At 32.9% G+C, this 19,506-nt stretch overlaps 1 protein-coding gene across 2 annotated transcripts in view; it reads right to left on the bottom strand.

The window, feature by feature from the left end:
* LOC123720559 (homeobox protein SIX2-like) overlaps nucleotides 1-13,410 on the bottom strand; it is a 30,535-nt gene extending 17,125 nt beyond the window's left edge. The window contains exons 1-3 of one of the 2 annotated variants that reach the window (XM_045677221.1): nucleotides 13,287-13,410; nucleotides 8,148-8,455; nucleotides 4,034-4,607 (exon numbers count right to left, since the gene is read on the bottom strand). In XM_045677221.1, the coding sequence (XP_045533177.1) occupies nucleotides 4,034-4,138 (105 nt within the window). In that variant the 5' untranslated portion in view covers nucleotides 4,139-4,607; nucleotides 8,148-8,455; nucleotides 13,287-13,410. Of the gene's footprint in view, nucleotides 1-4,033; nucleotides 4,608-8,147; nucleotides 8,456-12,678; nucleotides 13,241-13,286 lie in introns of those variants that run through there. The other variant, XM_045677220.1, reaches the window with a different exon arrangement.
* Nucleotides 13,411-19,506: the final 6,096 nt, after the last annotated feature.

The following is a 19,506-nucleotide window of genomic DNA, read 5'->3' as shown; positions in this document are numbered from 1 at the left end:
CTAACATCACCGCATACACGAATTCATGTGCATAGCTCCTATGATCTGTATGATCGAGATTTTGTCATATGTATCGGATTTGTCTCATAACAGGCCTTGCATAAAATTAACATTTCAACTATTTCATGATTTCAACAAACAATATGAGACATTTTATATGAATTTAAAAAAAACGAAGTATTAATTTCCAACAAAAAGATACAATTGTTTTGATCTTAGTAATAATAATAATTCAAAATGGATAAATAGAAAATTAAAACAAATTTATATGCAGTGAACCTTTAATACTGGCATCTCTGCGCTGTATTACGATACGTATTCGTTGGGAAAAGCATCAGCTCATCGGTAGTACCAGACATATGCACTTAAACCCCACGGACCAAGACTTTTTTTTAATTTATAAAAAGGGGCAAACGAGGCTGCGGGACGCCCAAAAAGGGGCAGTCATCGCAGCCCATAGACACCCATTTTAGTGGGTGCGTTGCCTTGGGTGACTTGGAGGTCTTATGTCTCAGGGAAAACACCCACCGGGAGTCAATTCCACAGTTCCCTAGTTCGCAAAAGAAAATGCAAACTCTCTCCAAAAGGAACAAAAGTTAGAGGAGAGGCCTGTGACTCTTATAGGAATTTATAAGAATTGTCTTTATCTTGATTATTTAAACTTTGTTATTTGAAATACTTAACGGCTAACCCACTCAGTAATTCGTCTTTATTGGCAGCTGTGTCCCTTCCTGATATAACAAGGATAAATAAACCAAACCATTCCACGAACGCCAAAACAAACAATATGAATCAGCCGTTTGACGAACGAGATGCTCATGAAGTTTCATATAAATCGGAGTAATGTTTTATGCGTTAAATTGTGATCTTTATGGATTAATTTAGTAACCTTCGTCTTTGATTTTAATGCCTTAACTGTAATAATTTAAACTTTTGTACAGAAATTTTGAGCAGTGTTGGCCTAGTGGCTTCAGCTTGCAACTCTCATCCCTGAGGTCGTAGGTTCGATCCCTGGCTGTGTACCAATAGATTTTATTTCTATGTGCGCATAACATTAGCTCGATCGGTGAAGGAAAACATCGTCAGGAAACCGGCTTGTCTTAGACCTAAAAAATCGACAGCGTGCGTCAGGCACAGAAGGCTGATCACCTACTTGCCTATTCGATTGACAAATGATCATGAAACAGATACAGAATCTGGGGCCCAGACCTAAAACGGTTGTAGCGCCATTGATTTATTTTTTTATTTGTACAGAAATATATTAAAGATTTTAGTTTCTTCCCTTCATAGCTTTGCCTGTCTGGATTTCGTGTATTTTGACAATACTCTTTGCTTGTTGTACAGAAAAGTACTAAAAATTCTAAAAGTACTAAAAGTTTCTTGCGTTCGTAGTTACCTGTTTGGATTTCGTGTATTTTGGCAAGATTTGCGACCTCTTCAACTATAACCGTTAAAGTACCTTCCGTATTAACCACACTTTCAATGGCAATAATAATTTTATGTTATACACATATATCTTCTTAGTATCGTCTTCAATACTGAATCTCGTGCCTGTCTTGAAAAGCCCTAACCGATATGTCAACTTGCTGCCTCTTCATCACTATCCTCAGTTTTGTCTTACGGCCTCTTCCTATACTCGATCTTTTATTACAATCTTTTTTACAATCCAGATTTTTAGCAATCGAGCGATCGATCGAGAATCAGTATTTCGATATACATTCCCTGTTTTGAAATCCTTGTAAAAATAGGCCGTAGAATTTGTCAGCAATTATATTACAACTTGACAACAGAATATTTCAAGGCATTCAGTATCAGATTAAAAGTGCCATAACTTCTTAATTAGTACGTGAAACTATTTTAAACATTTTAAAGAAGGTACATATACCTTTATACGTGTAACGGCCGATTTCTATACTCGATCTATAATATAAAATTATTTCCATCCAGATTTTCGCAAATTTAGTTTGATAAATGCCAAAATTCGATCTGTCGAATTCAAGGATTGTTTACGAAAACGATCCATCGATCGGTTATTGAAAAGTATTTTACGAAAATAGATTGAAATATCAAATTTTAATTGGGATTGAGTATAGAAAGCGGCCGTTAGACTGCGGCAACCACACAGAGGCGTGACGCCTGTCTTTATGAACATACAACATTTATAACACTGAATACTAATCCAATACATTTATAAAAAGATTTCTTGTAATAAATTTTAGAAACTCTAGCGACATCAGTGCCTAGTAATCACTACGATGACGTCATATATGAAACGCGCTGACGAAGTTATTCCGACTAAGGATATATCCGTCGCAGCACCGTAGCTTAATAAGTCGGTCAATTAACAGCCTAGCCTTTTAACTAAACAGCGCCTAAATATAGCGGCCTGAAAGATATTCAGCCGCAGCGTTTGTATCAACATTTAAGAAAGCTGGCTAATACTTAGGCCATTCGTACGATGAAGTGACCTTGTGGCAGAAATTAAAGAGATGAAACATATTTCTTTAGAAATTGAATTGCTTGAGTCAGTTAGGCACAGATTATTTGACATTATTATTGTTACTACACTATTTCATTGTACTTGTTGGTTTTGATTAAACTTTGGAAACACCATCAAAGTTGTGGTTTGCGGACGCCATATTGACCGTGTTTCGATTCGATTGAAATAAACATAAACTTCGTTACTGCAATCCAATGTGTAAAAAGAATACCAATAAAAATCTTGACAATAGAGTTAACTGCTAGAAAACATAAATATCTAAACATACGATCCCAAATTACATAATTAAAAATAATAATATCCAATAGTGCAAAGCCGGGCTGAACACTCTTTTAATAAAGAAGTTTGTACTCAGAGATTACGAGTCAAAAATACTTGAATTGGAATTTAATTAGACATTTTTCTGTGGACTTTTCCTACGATATACTTTTTATATTTACTATATATATTTATGATGCCGTTGCAAGGCTTATCGCTTTATAAACATAGGCGAAAGCTTGTTTTGTCCATGAAGCATTCCTGGTTTTCTCAGCGTGAGAGATTTCATAACCATTACTAAGAATGGAACACCCAGAACACAAACGCAACTTTGTAAAGTAAAAATATATTTACATATGTGATCGCAATTTAAAAGCTTTAGGCATAAATCAAGATCAATTTAAAAAAATCTATGTTAAGCCTATATGATAATATATAATCCTAATTCTTATCAATAAAAAATAATAGTAAATATAAAATAGGGAGTGTAATTGTATTTTTTTAATTTTATGTAACATTTATGTTCTTTATATTTATTTATTGTTTATTACTGTATATAATGTAGAAATAGCATTGTCTATGGTGTGTTTTATAATAAATAGGACTTTCCATAATCATAGATTTTTCACGCAAAAGTAGGTAAAAAAAATAAATCGATGACACTAGAACTTTTTTTTAGGTCTGGTTCTCAGATTTCTGTATATGTTTCATGATCATTTGTTAATCGAATAGGCAAGTAGATGATCAGCCTTCTGTGCCTGACGCACGCCGTCGACTTTTTGGGTCTAAGGCAGGCCAGTTTTCTCACAATGTTTTCCTTCGCCATTGGAGCCAATGTTAAATGCGCACTGTATAGAAAGAAAGTCCATTGATTCAGGCTCAGCCGGGTCGAAGCTACGACCTCAGGGATGAGAGTCGAAGCGAAGATTATAATAAAAGGCAATAGCAATATTTTAAAAGACGTTTCTTGGTTTATTTCATTGTCTTTAAATATTATCTAGAAAATATATGGTAGTGTGTTTAGTGCTCGGAATGTAAATAAGACTACCGGACTGAAATGCCTCTATGTGACGAATGTATTACAACTAAATAGGTACTTATTTTAAGTATGTCTGTAGTTTATGGATTAAGTTTTCCTTTTCAAAATATACGTAAATTTTAGGTTCCAATACCAGAAAAATTCAATTTCTGATTAGATGAAAGTTTCTTAAAATATGTTAAATTATATACAAAGACAAAAAAAATCTACACTTTACTTATAAAAACAATACAAACCTCACATACGCACGCGACCTGCTCCTGTGTGAAGCCAAAACTCGGCAGGGGTGCATCTCTAGGGGGGGTGGCCTCCCGCTGGCCCCACTCCGGGCCCCCCAACATGTCTAAATGCTCGTCTCCAGCCACTTTGCCACCACAATATGAACCACACAGTAAAACACGCGCCAAAACGATCACTTCGCGCAAGACTCACGCTGGCATTTCGCGCGTATTTTGTTAATTGTCAATGTCGTTTTTGTTTTTTAAACTGACTGGAAATAAATTATTTTCCGATCCGTGAAGGTTGTATACTTTCAAGTTCTGTACTGTTTTATTTTGATAGTCCACTTAAAACTAACTAAACAAAAGGCGGCAGTGCCAGAAGTGTTGACAAAGCGATTACGTATTTACGTTTTTAACTTGTTATTTAAATATTTATAGTTTTAATGGACACCCAGTCTCTGTCTGGTTTATATTATTTAGAAATATTGTGATTTTGAAATGATATCACGGGTGCGTGTTTTATAGACTCATACGTTTTAATTTTCTCTTCTTTTTCATTTTAATCGGCAACACAAGATATGTGCGTCACCTGTAACAAAACAAAAATTTACATCATACAACGTAAATACACAAAAATTAAAATTCTTGTGACCTGATAGAAATAAAATTTATAAATATATACAGATAAAATATTACTTTAGAGATTTAACGATGAGACAAGAGAGATTTACAATACATTCCTTGAAATAAAAATGCTTACGCTACAATTTCTTAGAGGCACCCAAAATTGTCGTATTAATAACTCACATTGATATTTCTATTTCATTCGAACATACGTGAGTACGTGGGTGTGAAAGGGACGCTGAAGGTAAAGGGGCATAATGTTAAATGTTTGGTGTTTTAAGTAATTTTTATCATCGACACGATCGCTAGGGAGGCCCTGGTGATATATGAAGTTGACGATTTGTTAGGGATGACTATAGTTTATCGATAAAATAAGATTAGGGCTAAATTGACGATTAAATAAGTTGGTGTGAACGAGGAAAATGTATTTCCTTAATTAGTTAAATTATTACCTATGAATTTAACCGAATTGCAACAAATGTTCTTAATTGTTGTTATTCATATCTATTTACGGAATACATTATGCAAATAAACGACTCTATCAAAACAAAATAAATTATTCATCTAGTCACGTTTCTCTATTTTAAACTAATTAAAATGTCGTATTATGCGGTGGTCAGGATGTCACACTTTAGCATTCGTTTAAATTATGTTAATCAAAGTAATGAATATCGGAAATAGTTTGGAAGTTTTATCTTTACAACGATTAGTCAGCCACCCTAATAACTTTTATTTACATTTGGGTACTTGACAAATTTCATACCTGACGATTTATGTCAATAAATTTGAACATAAATAAAGAATATTAACAATAGATCAACGACTACGAATCAAAAGAGACACGAATGTTCTATAATCTACTTAAAGCATTCTTCATATTTCTACCTCCAAATCCCGTCCCCAACAATACCAGAAAACAAATTAAATGTACACGTAATTCAATTGGTTGTATCTATTTTTTCAATAAATTTATCCAGATGGCACCTATCCAAATACTTTTGTTAAACTTGTAAAAATATCTCATTCAACCTATTTTTCTATAATAAACCTACTTCAATCGCCTGTTACATCCTACGTTATTGTACTACTTGTATATTATAAAAATAGCACTTGGTTTTAGTCTAGAAACAACAAAATATCTATGTATATCGGTTGGCTTCGAGGCGTAATCTAAAAATTAAAAATATTAGTACAAGTATGTATTTCTTTTTATATCCGGCTTTTTTTTATTTCCTTTGTAAAAGAGACTCTGGCCATGTTCGAAGACACAGGAGCTAAACAATATTTAAGATGTCGTCTGGTAGACCTTGCCGGTGCTTTCCTCGCTCAGCGTATAAGCCTCGCACTACAGCGAGGAAACGTTGTCAGCATTAACTGTACTCTTCAGTGGAATAAAAATAATAAGTCGAATTTTATTTATTTATAATTTTAATGTACAGTTTAAGTTTTATACTATTCCATTCCATATTTATTCTAGTCATATAAAAATATGTTATACTTATATATATGAATTTTTGTATTTATATATAAAATAACTCGTGTTTGTTTGTACTTTTAAAGCTCTCCATAAAATAGACATTGGTAATTGTATGTTTTAATGTAAATCGCCTATGGGGCATCAAAGGTGTACAGAATTAAAATCCATGCTAATCAACACTATGGTGAGGTAGTAAATATCTAAACATAGTACAATTTAATATCGGTTTAACGTATGCTTATCGACATCTAAGTTCTGACACATCACTAGCACCCCACGTGGCGTACGATCCTTATCGCGGGCACCAGCTGTAAAACACAAGATTTATCGACAGATTACTGCGCCATGATAATGGTACAAATCACCTTGCTATTAGTGATGTGATTTTGTGTTGTGCGATAAAATATTAACAAGCCGTAAACGGTCAGTGCCCGTTTAAGACTGAAGCTGCACAATGTATTAAAATTGTATTTCCTTTATGGCTATTTACATGAAAGAGTTTGTTAGTCACCCTTAAGTATTTTTATTACAACTCTGATAAAGTTGATAAGCCTCAAAAAGCTAATAAATGTTTAACTTTTACGCAAATAATGGAATATAAGATAACTTTTATATTACGTACAATGAAAACCAATAATGTGTCTCTAATATCTAATTTAACAATAATAATAAATTACTGAAGAAATAATATACATAGTTCATATGGTATAGTTCGTTAAACTGTTAACTTTTTAGTTTTTAACCTTTGGGAACAAGGCAAAGAATATTGTAGCGCCATAATCGAGCATCGATGTAGGTCTACACACTGTCTATTTCAAGATAAGAGGTAATTATAAACCATAGTCAATCACTATGGGAATGTCAAACTCAAAAATGGAATAGGCCTAACACTCGTGTCAGATCGTATCTCGAAGCGTAAAACGGTTTTATATGACCAAACCTGTAGGGGGTTAATTAATGACCATGTAAAGTCAAAATTACGATAGAAGACATACATTTATTACACGTGTTATTAAGTTTCTTAAAACGTATTTTTATTGATGTGTTAAATAGCATTTATAATTTTTACAGAGCAAAACGTATAGAATTAATTTCCTCTTAAAAATCTCTTTATTTTTTGGTACAATCCGATGTGCAAACTTAAAAAGGTATTTAATAAATCGTTACACGAATATTTCGTTTAGTTAATTAGGTATATCACTTATAACTATAAAATATATTATCTTATTTGGATATCGCCTACGCTGCTGTAACTTGCGGTTTTTTCAGTAACAGTTATTTACCTATAAGATCCTGATTTTCGCGTTATTATATTTTTAATATGGTAGTTATGAAGGCCAAAAGTATTTATAGTTTTTACTTAAACATATAATGCGAGTACTTTTTAATTATACTTATAGCAGAAAGCTTAACAAAAAAAACTCGTATACTTAAAAATGTCATATGGCAGCAATCATTATGATTTGCAGTACCAAGGTACTTTTATGAGGTAATTTGTCTGAATATCTAGCGGAATTACCACAATTTACCGCGGGGCTTTGTCCTGTCTGGTACTCGAATAGTAGTTTTTAGCTTATTCATTCGTTATAGTTTTACATGTGTTATATTGACAAATTCCAGTTGCCACAACTACTACCTTTCGTATAAACAGATTCACTAAAAATGATTTGGACATAGCGATAATAGTTAATATAAGGTTTTAAATTGACATAAAAAATATTTTAGTAGGTGAGTAGGCTGCGTTTCCTTTACGTAAAATAATGGCATTTGTCTAGATAGGTAAATCTCTGAAAACTTTGAATTTTTTTAAGTAATCAAATTTATGAAATACAAATTCGTCGTTGGCAAGGTCTCGTCATAACCGCATTTACTATAATTATTTTAAAATTTATAAACACCAAAATCTCCGTCGGCCAAAAAAATATATAGAGCAGACTGTAACATACACACACTAATATGCAACTCTAAATTAAGACCAGCCACACATAACAAACTTTAACAAGCTAATTTCTAAAAATAAACGCTCACCGTGTTGAAATAATGTTATAACATCCACACAGATTTATCCCAGCAATTACAAATCAAACACAGACACAATTTTGAGCTACACAACAACAAATAAACACAAAATCAAATAAAAACGTTTTTTTTCCAAATTTGAAAAACTCGTGCACACGCGTTCGTAGCAAAAATGGTACTGGATTCCCATACTTCCGTACTCAATTCTGGTTGGTCGATTCTAATGAACAGAGTGAAACAGCCAATCTGAATGCTCCATTTTCTGGCATGGTCCCGCCTCCCATTGGTTGTTTGACTAGTTCGCCATTTTAGCGTGTCTGAAACAATTGGGCTCGTTAAAGTAGGCGTATTTTAATGATTTCGGAAAGAGATATTTCGAACGCGGACAGCTGATTAAACCACCAAACACTTCGAAACTGTTTCTATGGCTAATAGACTGAAAAGGATGTACAAAGTTCTTATTCTATTTATTTTATTTATTTTATTTACTGACCTGATGTACCTACCTAATACAGTTTATGAAGCAAAATGTTTGTTAAGGATAATATTTTCTTAAAAAATCCTGCTCCCTATCTCTCTTCCCTGCTAATCTCATAATAAAATGATGATATTCACTTTACAATGATTTAGGAAAATACATTTGCGGAATGATAAAGCCAAATAAACTATTTACTTTAAACAACAATTACTTTTTGAATAAATAAACTCAAAACAAACAAATTCCAAATTTAAATTAAAAGCATTAAGAAAAAGAAAAAAATATCCCCAGTTTATTAAGACGTTTGTGCCGCTCCCAAACGCCACATGTGCAAACAAAGTTAAAAGCGTACCAAAAACATGTCCCATTATCAAAGGCGGGACTCTGTAGTTTGCTCATTTTATTCCATTCTTCATTTAAACCACAGTTTACCTTAAGCCAGTGAAGAAAAGATTTATAGTTGAGTCGATCAAAAAATATCTTATACCAAAAATAAACATAGGTCAACAGGTATAGTGATAGGTAATAATGTAAAATTCGCTTCTTAAATTTCGTTCTTTCGTTTACGGAAGTAAAAACTTTAAAAAAATTGTATAGGCCAAAATTGCATCATTGCAATTGCAATTGCCTTAATAAAGTTATAAGAATTCAGTACTAGTAAAGTTAATCCAAAAAAAAAAATGATTTCTCCTTTAAAAATCTATATCCTACAATAGCACCTTAAAAAATACCGCAGTCGCTTCCAAATTTGAATAATTATACGAATCTCAACCTTTTTGTTGCACCATAGAGGTTTTACTACATACACCAAAAAGTTTGTAGTTAATCCATTGAATACGGCTATTATACGCTTATTTGGCGCCCTTTGTTGAGTGCTTTTGTACTTAGCGCTCTTTGTTCGATGACATTTAGCGGTAGACATCTTGTTTTCACCGTCAAAAATACCGGTGCTGTTTTGGAGATCCTTATGAGTAAATATAAAACTTATAGGATTCTTTAAAAAAATATGAAAGCCTTTCATAAGCATTGTAAGCAATTTAATGAATAGTACTAAGGTGGCAACAGTATTTAGCAACCAAAATATTCGCGTATTATCTATAAAAAATAATAACTAAAGTGTAGATACAATGTGTCATGTATCGTAATAATACCAGACTATCTTTGAAATAAAGCTTGATATTAATGATATATAGGAATGAATCAAAAAATTGTGATTCATAGGAAGTTTTTTTAATCTAATGTATGTATATGAAAAAAAAATATATACACAATAAATTCCAATGTGAGTATAAAATGCAATAATTTAATTTTGTATTTTTTTATTAAGTTTTTATTATTAAAACTTTAAAATCTCTACGGAACCGTAATCCCTAAACTCAACTTACTCATATCCATCAGTCAAATATCAACAACAGTAGTACAATCGCAATCATTGATCTAACAAGATAAGTATTGTTCAAGATCTTATTGTAATTCAATAATAGTTTAAACTAGTGCATAGAAAAACCTTAAAGTGCACTCTACATCTTGAAGGGAAGTCAACAAGGTAGCACTTCAGTATATTCAAACCATCGACAACTACGATTCCTAATCGAGTACTTATGTATTTCTTAAAGTTAACATCATATATACTACTAGATCTACCTATATTAGAAATATATTTTACAAGCAAATTTTTACCTATTATGGTAAACATAAATGTTACAAAATAAATTAAAAGTAAAAATAACAAAATAAGATAAGAAAATTGTTAGGTATTATTATGATTATATAATAAAACATAAAAGGCTTTCCAAAAAAATTAAATAAAATTTTAGATTTTACTAGTAAGTACTTTTTTGCTTAACAAGCGGATTAGGTATCAAATCTTCAAATTCTTATTATTTATTCATGTACTACTACATAACATCAAACGTCAAAATGTCTCTAAATTTTCTTTTAATAGTTTTGACAATTGTTTTGTTTTATAATATGCTTGTAAGCTTGCGACCGTAACACCATACTCCACGTGATATGGAATAGGTTATAAAAGAAAACCATCTCTATCGGCAAAGCGATAGGAAAACGCACTTACGTTAGTGAAGAAGAATGAAGAAAATATTAACATTTACTGCTACTAGAACTTAGTTTTCATATAAAACATTTTATGTTTTTATTTGAGTGAATCACTGACACACATCAAAGAATTTGGCGGAAGAACAATATTACTGGATTACCAAATTAAAAAAGAACTGATTACCGCGTGTGATCTTTCTAATACCATTTTTTGCAGCTATTATCCTTAACAAAGGGAAAGGGTGGGCTACAATGTGCATAACTAGCGTAAATGATTGCTTTGGGTGTTTTTAATAGGTAGCTTGTAGTTATAGTTAAAATGTGAAACCACTAGAAATCGTATATTTCTCAGAATGCAGTTTCTGTAGCCGCTTTTTATTTACACAGATGATAAACTGCACAAGTATGTGTGCAGATACACAACGGGTAAGATTCAAGAATCAGACCCAAGTATATCTACCGTAATATATCGTATTATATCATATTATACCAAAGAGTTTTTTGTCTTTAGTCTTACTTAGCGGTGGAAATATCGCCTTCACAACTCAATTTCTGACAAGCTTTAGTAAATATTGTTATTTAAAAGAATGGAATTTAATTATGAGCGATTGTCATATAACAAGAGATGACAAGAGATGCAAGATCCGTTTCCGTTTAAGTATATCCTAAGCTATTCGTTGTTCAAACATGGCGAACTTCGTAATTTTTTGTCTTTGAAAAATCTAAGGCATTCTTTGTTTTGTTCATCACTTCATAAAGTTACCAAAATTCTAGTTACTTTAACCGTATTAAAAAATAATCTGAAAGTTCCTACGCTTTGATTAAACAATTGTTTTTTTCACAGTTAGGAAGCGTCGAAAACCACCACACAATGAAGTGACATCATTTCTAATGTATTACAAATTTAACTTGGGGTTGCAACAATATGCTGAGTAACGATCTAAATACCTTTTCACCGCAAGTAGTTACGTAAAAAAATTATGTTAGGCGCTGCGGGGGGCTCACGCTTTAATTGAAAAGACGACAAACAATTTATTGCTTTATTATGGTTTTGGTTCTATGAATTGATCTACCTTATAAACATATTTTAATAAAACTTTACTGAAGTGTATCTCAGCTACTCTTCCTCTATTACACAAGCACCTGTTCTTTCTGGGTCTCTCTTCCTTATACATATCGACGACATACTAAGATCTTTTATATATCTTCTCTAAACTCTTGCAGCCAAAAATCTTGGTATTTTGGCAAAAGTTCGACACAACAAAGTTCTTAACACCGAAATAGCTTCGTAATGTTTATCAAGCTCGGGTCCGTTCGTGTGTCCACACACGAACAGTACACAGTACTCCTACTGCAGTCATCTCTGGGCTGGTGCTGCCAAATGTCATCTGGGTGCCTTGGAGTCCATTGGGAGGCCAGCTAATCAAATTATAGACCACTCGTTGAATCTCAATTATTAAGTCATGACTATCGCCGTTCACTTGCCTTTCAGTCTTCTATAGATTTCACTCCGGAAAATGCTCCTTGGAACACTCACCTAGAAGCGGTGGTAGTTTCACCCCTTCATTGTTTGTCCCAAGAGCCTATTTCTTCTGACTTCTTGCCCCCTTTAATCTTTTCTAAAGAGTATAAAATGGATTCAATCGAGCGGCGGCTAAATGACATCTCCTGAATAGGCGTGCCTTCAGTAGGTCGCTCATTAACATCAGGTGGTATTGTAGCCAAATGTCTGTCCAGTTATTTATAAAATATAAATAATGAAGAATAATAATCGTTATTACCTGTATTTATAACGTCTAATTAACGTAAAAGTCTTTTAAGAATTGGTACGCACTTTTCTTGAAGGACCCTAAGTCGAATTGATTCGAAAATACTTCAGTGGGCAGGTTCCACATAGAAGTGACACTCAAAATCTGCCTTAAAAACGCTCAGTTATGGAACGACGGACGTCGAGGTGATACAGGCGAAATTTCGTATTCTACCTCAAAGTCCGATGATAAAACTCACCTGCGGGTATTAATGTGAACAACTTCTCTAAACACTCTCCATGGTAAATACGGTAGAAGATCCACTTCTACACAACGCCAATCGATCAAGGCGCTCGGAAACGGATTGGTCGCCGTAATTGAATGAATGTTCTCCAAGTATTACAAACAAACACCGGAATAAATAACTAGTTTGCAATGTTATATTAACAGTCTTTAATTTGTATTAGTTATTTTTAAACTCAAAACAATACTTTCACTCACAAGTAAAACATAATAAACACTTTAGTTCTGCAGATTAACTTCTATTTATCTTTAAATATTTTTAAAACGTAATAAATGTGATGGGAAGCTGTTGACTTCAACCTTATAAAACGTTAATGATCTACCATGTTTCCATGGTGTTAATAAAAATAATGGTTACCATGGTAACAGAGTCGGATACGGGTTCAACGAGACAACCCTAAATGTGACACCCGTATATCAAAAACTTATTACATTTATACTATTATATGGGTAACATTCAGCGGAGTCTTACTAAATACAACGTCCATATATTAAATCGAATACTTTTTTAACAGAAGTAATAAGAGTGTAAGAAATAAAAAATATGAACAGAAAAATTGTTACCAAAGTCATTAAATATCGTCGTATCATTATAAATATTGTTTTCCAAACGTTAAACCAAAAATTAAGACAATAAAAAGCCTTTCTCAAAGCGGGTGGTACTGATATACGGCGGAGTCACATTACCACGCGGAGGGCCAATGACAGTTGCTATAGATAACAGTTTTTTTTTCGAATTATGGCCGTGGAAATTCATTTTTTATTTTTTACAACCTGTTTACCATGGAGGTTTTATATAAATGAAGCTTTTGAGCATTTAGTCATTTAATGACATCGGAAATTTATTATTCTTTTAGACATATTTTGAAATATTAACGCATATTGCACCACTATGTGTAACTAGCTAACAACTGAATTTCCGAACCATTGACGTAGGCCAAGCGTACAAATCTTTAAACGCACGCACTCACGAGCCTACTGGCATTGTTAGTGTTCACGTGTTATCACGTAAGATTGATAAAAAAAGTAATTGTGACCCAAGAATAGGATTGTTTGAAATTGAGTCAAAACGCGGCATTTTCGTAGTTATTTTTAAGTTTTGTATTTGAATATTAAAATATTTATATTGTTTTAAAGCTAGATTTACTTTAATTCACACAGAGGTAGAAAGTTATTTTAGTTAAAGCAAACATATGTTACCTCTTTCCTATATAATATAACCCTAGTAATTAACTTTTCGATGCTGTAACTCTAGCGAAAACCAGTTACGAAATCATAAGTTGGGTTCTAAAATTGGCGTAAGATGCACGTTTGAACTCTGCGCTCCAAATGTCTGACAGCGAGGTTGTGTTGATGTATCTCCGATTCTACTGAATTATTGTTTTATCCAAAAAAATAAACGTTATTGGACATGGTCATAGATGGCAATACCTAAATGCTCGCACATTAGGTACATCTTGTAATTCGTAATATTGGTCTGTACCCAACTGTATACGAAATATTGTTTGCGTTGTTATAAATTTCATATAATCTTATTTTTCCTCCTAAATTTCTCCAATCTACTAATCTAATACAGGACAGCAAAAACATCCTATTTCCAGTATTTCGGATAATGGTTTCGCATAATGCTCTTCTTACAAGTTACATAATCTAATGAGATTTACTAGAACTGAGAAATATTCTGTTTCAATATATTAGTCTTGTCAGCGTCTTGCTAGAATTGTTACCTCGTAGTATTCATAGCATACGGACTCGCCTGTCTATCAAATGCAGTCAGCATGTTTTATATCATATTTCGCCCATACTATCCGCAGTCGATGAGAACTTGGTCTAAGAAGCTGATCGTGGTTGGTAGCACAGAAGGCAAGATCACGTGGACGTCCACTAACGAGGGACCGATCAAATAAAAGCCTTATCTTCCGCAAAACTATATACTGTTGTTGGAGAGGTTAGACAGAAACCGGTGGAAACAGACTGTCGGCTCCAGATGTTTCCCTGCTGACTACGACGCTCAGACATGAGCTACCGACGGAAGAGAGAGAGTATTCATAGAAATAGATTCTATCTAGGTATAAACGTATATAACCGATATTTTAAGTACAAAATATTCTTTTAAATTTTTTTTATGCAGCAACAAAATGATATGTGTTAAAAACACAAGGTTACCTTTTGTTGCTGTAGTATTTGAAGTTCTTTAAATGAACTAATTTAGCAAGCAATATCTGATATACACAATTGTCGTGTCACGGTGTTTGTAAGTAAACTCCTCCGAAATCAACCGATTTTTGTTTGCATATCGCATAGGTCAATCCGTACAACATCTCATCATCAACATCATTTTTCATCCTGCTCAATGTTAAGTGTGATCCACCCCTAAATTTTTATTTTATTTTTATATTATACAAAAATACATACAACCATTAATTTTCACCCCTCTACGGTCAACGCCTAAGTATTTTTTATTTGTTAATAATTAAAAACTTATGGCTTGAACTCTGAACTTTATACGTATAGAGAAAAATTCCCAGAAAACCCTTAAAAGTTTTCATTCCGGAAAACCGAACAATCTCTGGGGTAGTATAGAAAAATATTCCACGTCCAACCTATGTACTAAAAAGGTAAAGCTAATTAAAATCACATTAAGGAAAAAAGAAGTTTGCGGGGCCGACTAGTAGTTTTATATATTGTTACGAAGACGGGTCGACTGCAATGTTTCTAGATTTTTCCACTAGTTAGAGAACTCAGCAGGCTGTAATATGATTTCTGACCGTTTCAGGAGAGGGTTAATCACATATTAGAAAATTGTAATTTTCATAATGTTACCCTAGTTTTCAGGAAGCTGAAAACTTTTTTCAGTCGGTTTCAGAACATGTGTAGTAGAGTGGTGCCGTTTTCAGGAGACCCGTTTTCAGGCGTTTTCAGGCCTAGGTATACCCCTTTGATAAAGGAATGACCAAACTTTCTAGGTGTGAGACAAGGACGAAATGATACGAGAGAGAGAGAGAAGATCAGAACTTTCTCGAAACTAGACTGAGCACTCTAGAACGCCGTACGACAAGGACGGAGCAACGTGCGAAAGAAACAAAGAGTGCGGACGTTCTAGAATTGTGAAATCGCTACTCAGTAGCAAGCCCGCCTAGAGAGTTCTCGAATATTGTTTAGAATTATTCCCAGGGATAAGCGAGCCGAAACGCGACTAGTCACCTTTAGTTTTGAATGCGATAACAAGAGAGAAACACCGAAGCGATAAAGTGAATACAAGTGATAAAGTACTGTGTGAAGTGTGCATAAGTGAGTAATAAGTGACTGTGTTTTTGTGTGTGTAATTAGTGCATCTCTGCAATTAATTTGTGCCCATAAATTCCTCATTGATTTATCAAGAAATAAACCTTTGAATCTACGGCATTTTCTATCCGATCCCCTAGCTCGTAACAATATTATTAATGAATCCAAACAATAATTGATTAATATACATTTCTTAATATAAGTATTAGTTTTGTTAGTATATATTCTAAATTTCCTTTTTTTTTACTTTTTAAGTGGTCTAGTTTTATAAAGCCTCTTTTACGGTAAAAGCCTCCTCCATATTTTTCCATTTGTCTCGTCATCTGGCCACCTTTTCTTTTGTTGTCATCCACATCTCTTTTCAGTAGGTCCAGTGCATTTTGTTTTTTCAAGTGTCCATCTTTTATCCTGCGCTCTAGAAATATCACCTGCACATTTAAGCCTTGAAGCATATACAAGTGCACCTATAAGTTTTTTTACGAATACCAACATTTCTTGTTAGTTTATTCTCCTCAAGTTTAAGACGCAGAAGCGAAGTGATAGAAATCATGCTGGCAAGACAGGATTTTCCTTACTGTTTTTATTATATAAGTGGTCCAGATTCCAAATTGGAGGACCTTTTATTTGCATTCCTAATTATATGCAGACACCTGGATGAATTTAAAAATTCTCTTTCTCTTTAAGTCAGGATCTGATGAATCAGTTTCAAATAAGAAAATTTAATTAAAGTAAATCAAATGTAACTATCTAGTCTTAAGTTTTACGTCTGGAATCTTTCCGTTGACTTGTTAGTTCAGATTTCGAAATTCAGATTTGACCCCTAACCACGATGTGTGAAAGAGACGGCTATATCGAAGGCTTCGATGGTGGGCGTTAACTAAGGCGCCACCCACTCGTTTACCTGTTAATGATTAGCAAATTGTTTATTCGACTTTTTATTGTGTGAGAAAGGAATTCAAAAATTTGCTTCAAGTTGTAGCCTATATAAGAAAATTGTAAAGAACAGTTATATTTATTTGCAACAGACAAATATACAGTATTTACAATAAAGACCTACATATTAATAACAATTAATAAATAGAAAATTAAAACAAATTTAAAAAGTTTGATCTTTGTTTGTGGCAATTACCGATTGCGATGAAAATTTAAAATACAATATTAATTCTGTATGAAAAAATATGGGATATCTCCAATTTAATTATTATGACTTTCAAGTGTAAACCAATTGACAGTTTTTAAAATGTAAACCTCAAATCATCACGCATATATCATCATGAATATATGTGAATATATATATCATGATAGAAACGCAAGATTGGACCAAAACTTGAAAGTAATGATCCAGAAATTCTTAGACGACACAGTAACCTTCTCTACGGTCAAAGGAAGATTTTTTTCATCCATGGTCGCGCGGACTAAACACCACGGGAAGTCACTTTGTCCAGTCACTAAAAAAGAAATGCTTACTGTTCATGAACTATGTGTCCTGTAATATCGGAGCTCATTACACCCGAGGGGACTCTTTATATAGAGGTGGCATGGGTTCGTCAAGCGTCCACGAATGTTCATACATAAATAGATAGTATCTAGGAATATAACAGTGTAAAAGATAACAATAATAGTAGACAACTAACAAAATGCAAGGTCGCTAAAACGACTTTTCTTGAAAGTACCTAGATCGGATTAGTTCGGACCTCTACTGAGGGCTGTCTCCATAAAGAAATTGTAGTATATATAATAAGTCTGTAGTACTATTGTAATATACAATTAATTAAAAAGTGTAACATATTATTGTGCTAGTATATTTTCTCATGTAAATGAATGTTTAATGTGCTTAATAAGAAATTCTTAAACATCTTACACCGTAAAAAGTCGAGACAAGAGTTGACACGTACTGCCCCTGGGCCCAAATTTGTTTGTTTTATATTTTGAACTGTTTATTCAAAAAAAAAGTTATGAAACCCCTTTTTCTAAAAAGTAAAAAGTAGCTAAAACATATATCTCAATTATAAACTTTTTTATAATTGTAAAAGTTATGTTTTATTTTTTGCAAAATGTATCGCACCGTAATTGTCTGATATGTACATATTTAAGAAAACTGTATTATAAAGCACATTGTAATTTTTTAAATTATATATGTGATGTTTATTTAATAATAGAAAAAACTATTTACTGGGGTTTCTAAGCCGCCTTAAGACATTTGTAGCATTAATACATTTAATCATCAGGATCACATCTGATAAACATGTTGAATTAAATTAATGGAAAAAAATAATTTCACTTTAATTCAATTAAATTGCAATCAATAAAATTTTGTATTATTTGATAATGCTACCTAAAAGCTCCAGTTCGTTTTCCAATTTCCACAGACGCTCAATCAAACCGATTACAGATAGAAACATAAGAATATTAAAACCAAATTAAACGTTTTATGATCACAATCGTTTTACACAGAAGGCTGATAACCCTGTCTATAGTATTTGAAACAAAGGCAGAAATAGCTTTATGAAATAGAAGGACATTTAATTAACAACTATAATGTTCACGCAGAATGTTTACATTCTCAAGTAGTTCTAAAATTCGTCATAGATACATAAAAAGCATAAACATTATTAGACATAGGCATTGATGCATTACACAATCTAAATGCTAATGCCGAGCAATTTGTGTTTATTATCGTACCATCGTGTGCCTATCATGAACGAAAAGACGGAATTGCAGAGACCATATATAATATAAAAATTGCATATACATTTTGAAATACGGCCCCAAAAGTAAAAACTTTTTAAACGGATTTAAGCTATGTATTATTATTATAAACTTATATGTATATATACGCTGTAAAGCACGCGAATCGTCGGAAAAATTTAAATTTATAATAATAATACATAGCTTCAATCCGTTTAAGAAGTGTTTTCAATGTGTAAAAGCTATGTTAACAAAAGACTATACGGCCCAAAAATCATAAAATTCCATATTTTCGTCTTTGATATCCGTAAAAACAGAAAGGTTGTATCTTCAAGCTATCTTCACAACGAGACAAAGAGAGAAGCAAAAGTTACTTACCTTAACGTATATGAGATATATATATTTTAAGTTCTGTATAAAATACCATATTAATTCAAAATGGTAAATAATAATATAAATGTTGTTTTTATGTTTCAATATACTGGTAATTTAGACAGATTATGACATAGATGATGATAGATATTTCGGTTACGTTATATATACCGATGGCACAAAAATGGCGTGGCTCCGGCGCTGGCATATTATCTCTTGATCTCAACAACAACGTATACCTATCTCTAGGAGCAAACAGCTCAATTTTTTAAAGTGAATGTGTCGCTCTAACCGAAGCAGCCAGAGCCGTGCAGCGGTTAAGAATAAATAAATAACTTTTGTGTTAACTTCGTATACGACAGTTTATCTGTGATGGCGTTAGTAAGCTAACGTTACTCAGAGTCGCTCCACAATCGATGTTGGTGTGAAGTTGATTTCG

The sequence above is a fragment of the Pieris brassicae genome, chromosome 2 (assembly GCF_905147105.1).
Source record: "Pieris brassicae chromosome 2, ilPieBrab1.1, whole genome shotgun sequence".
Classification (NCBI taxonomy): Eukaryota; Metazoa; Arthropoda; class Insecta; order Lepidoptera; family Pieridae; genus Pieris; species Pieris brassicae.
This window is presented reverse-complemented; position numbering and strand designations above follow the sequence as displayed.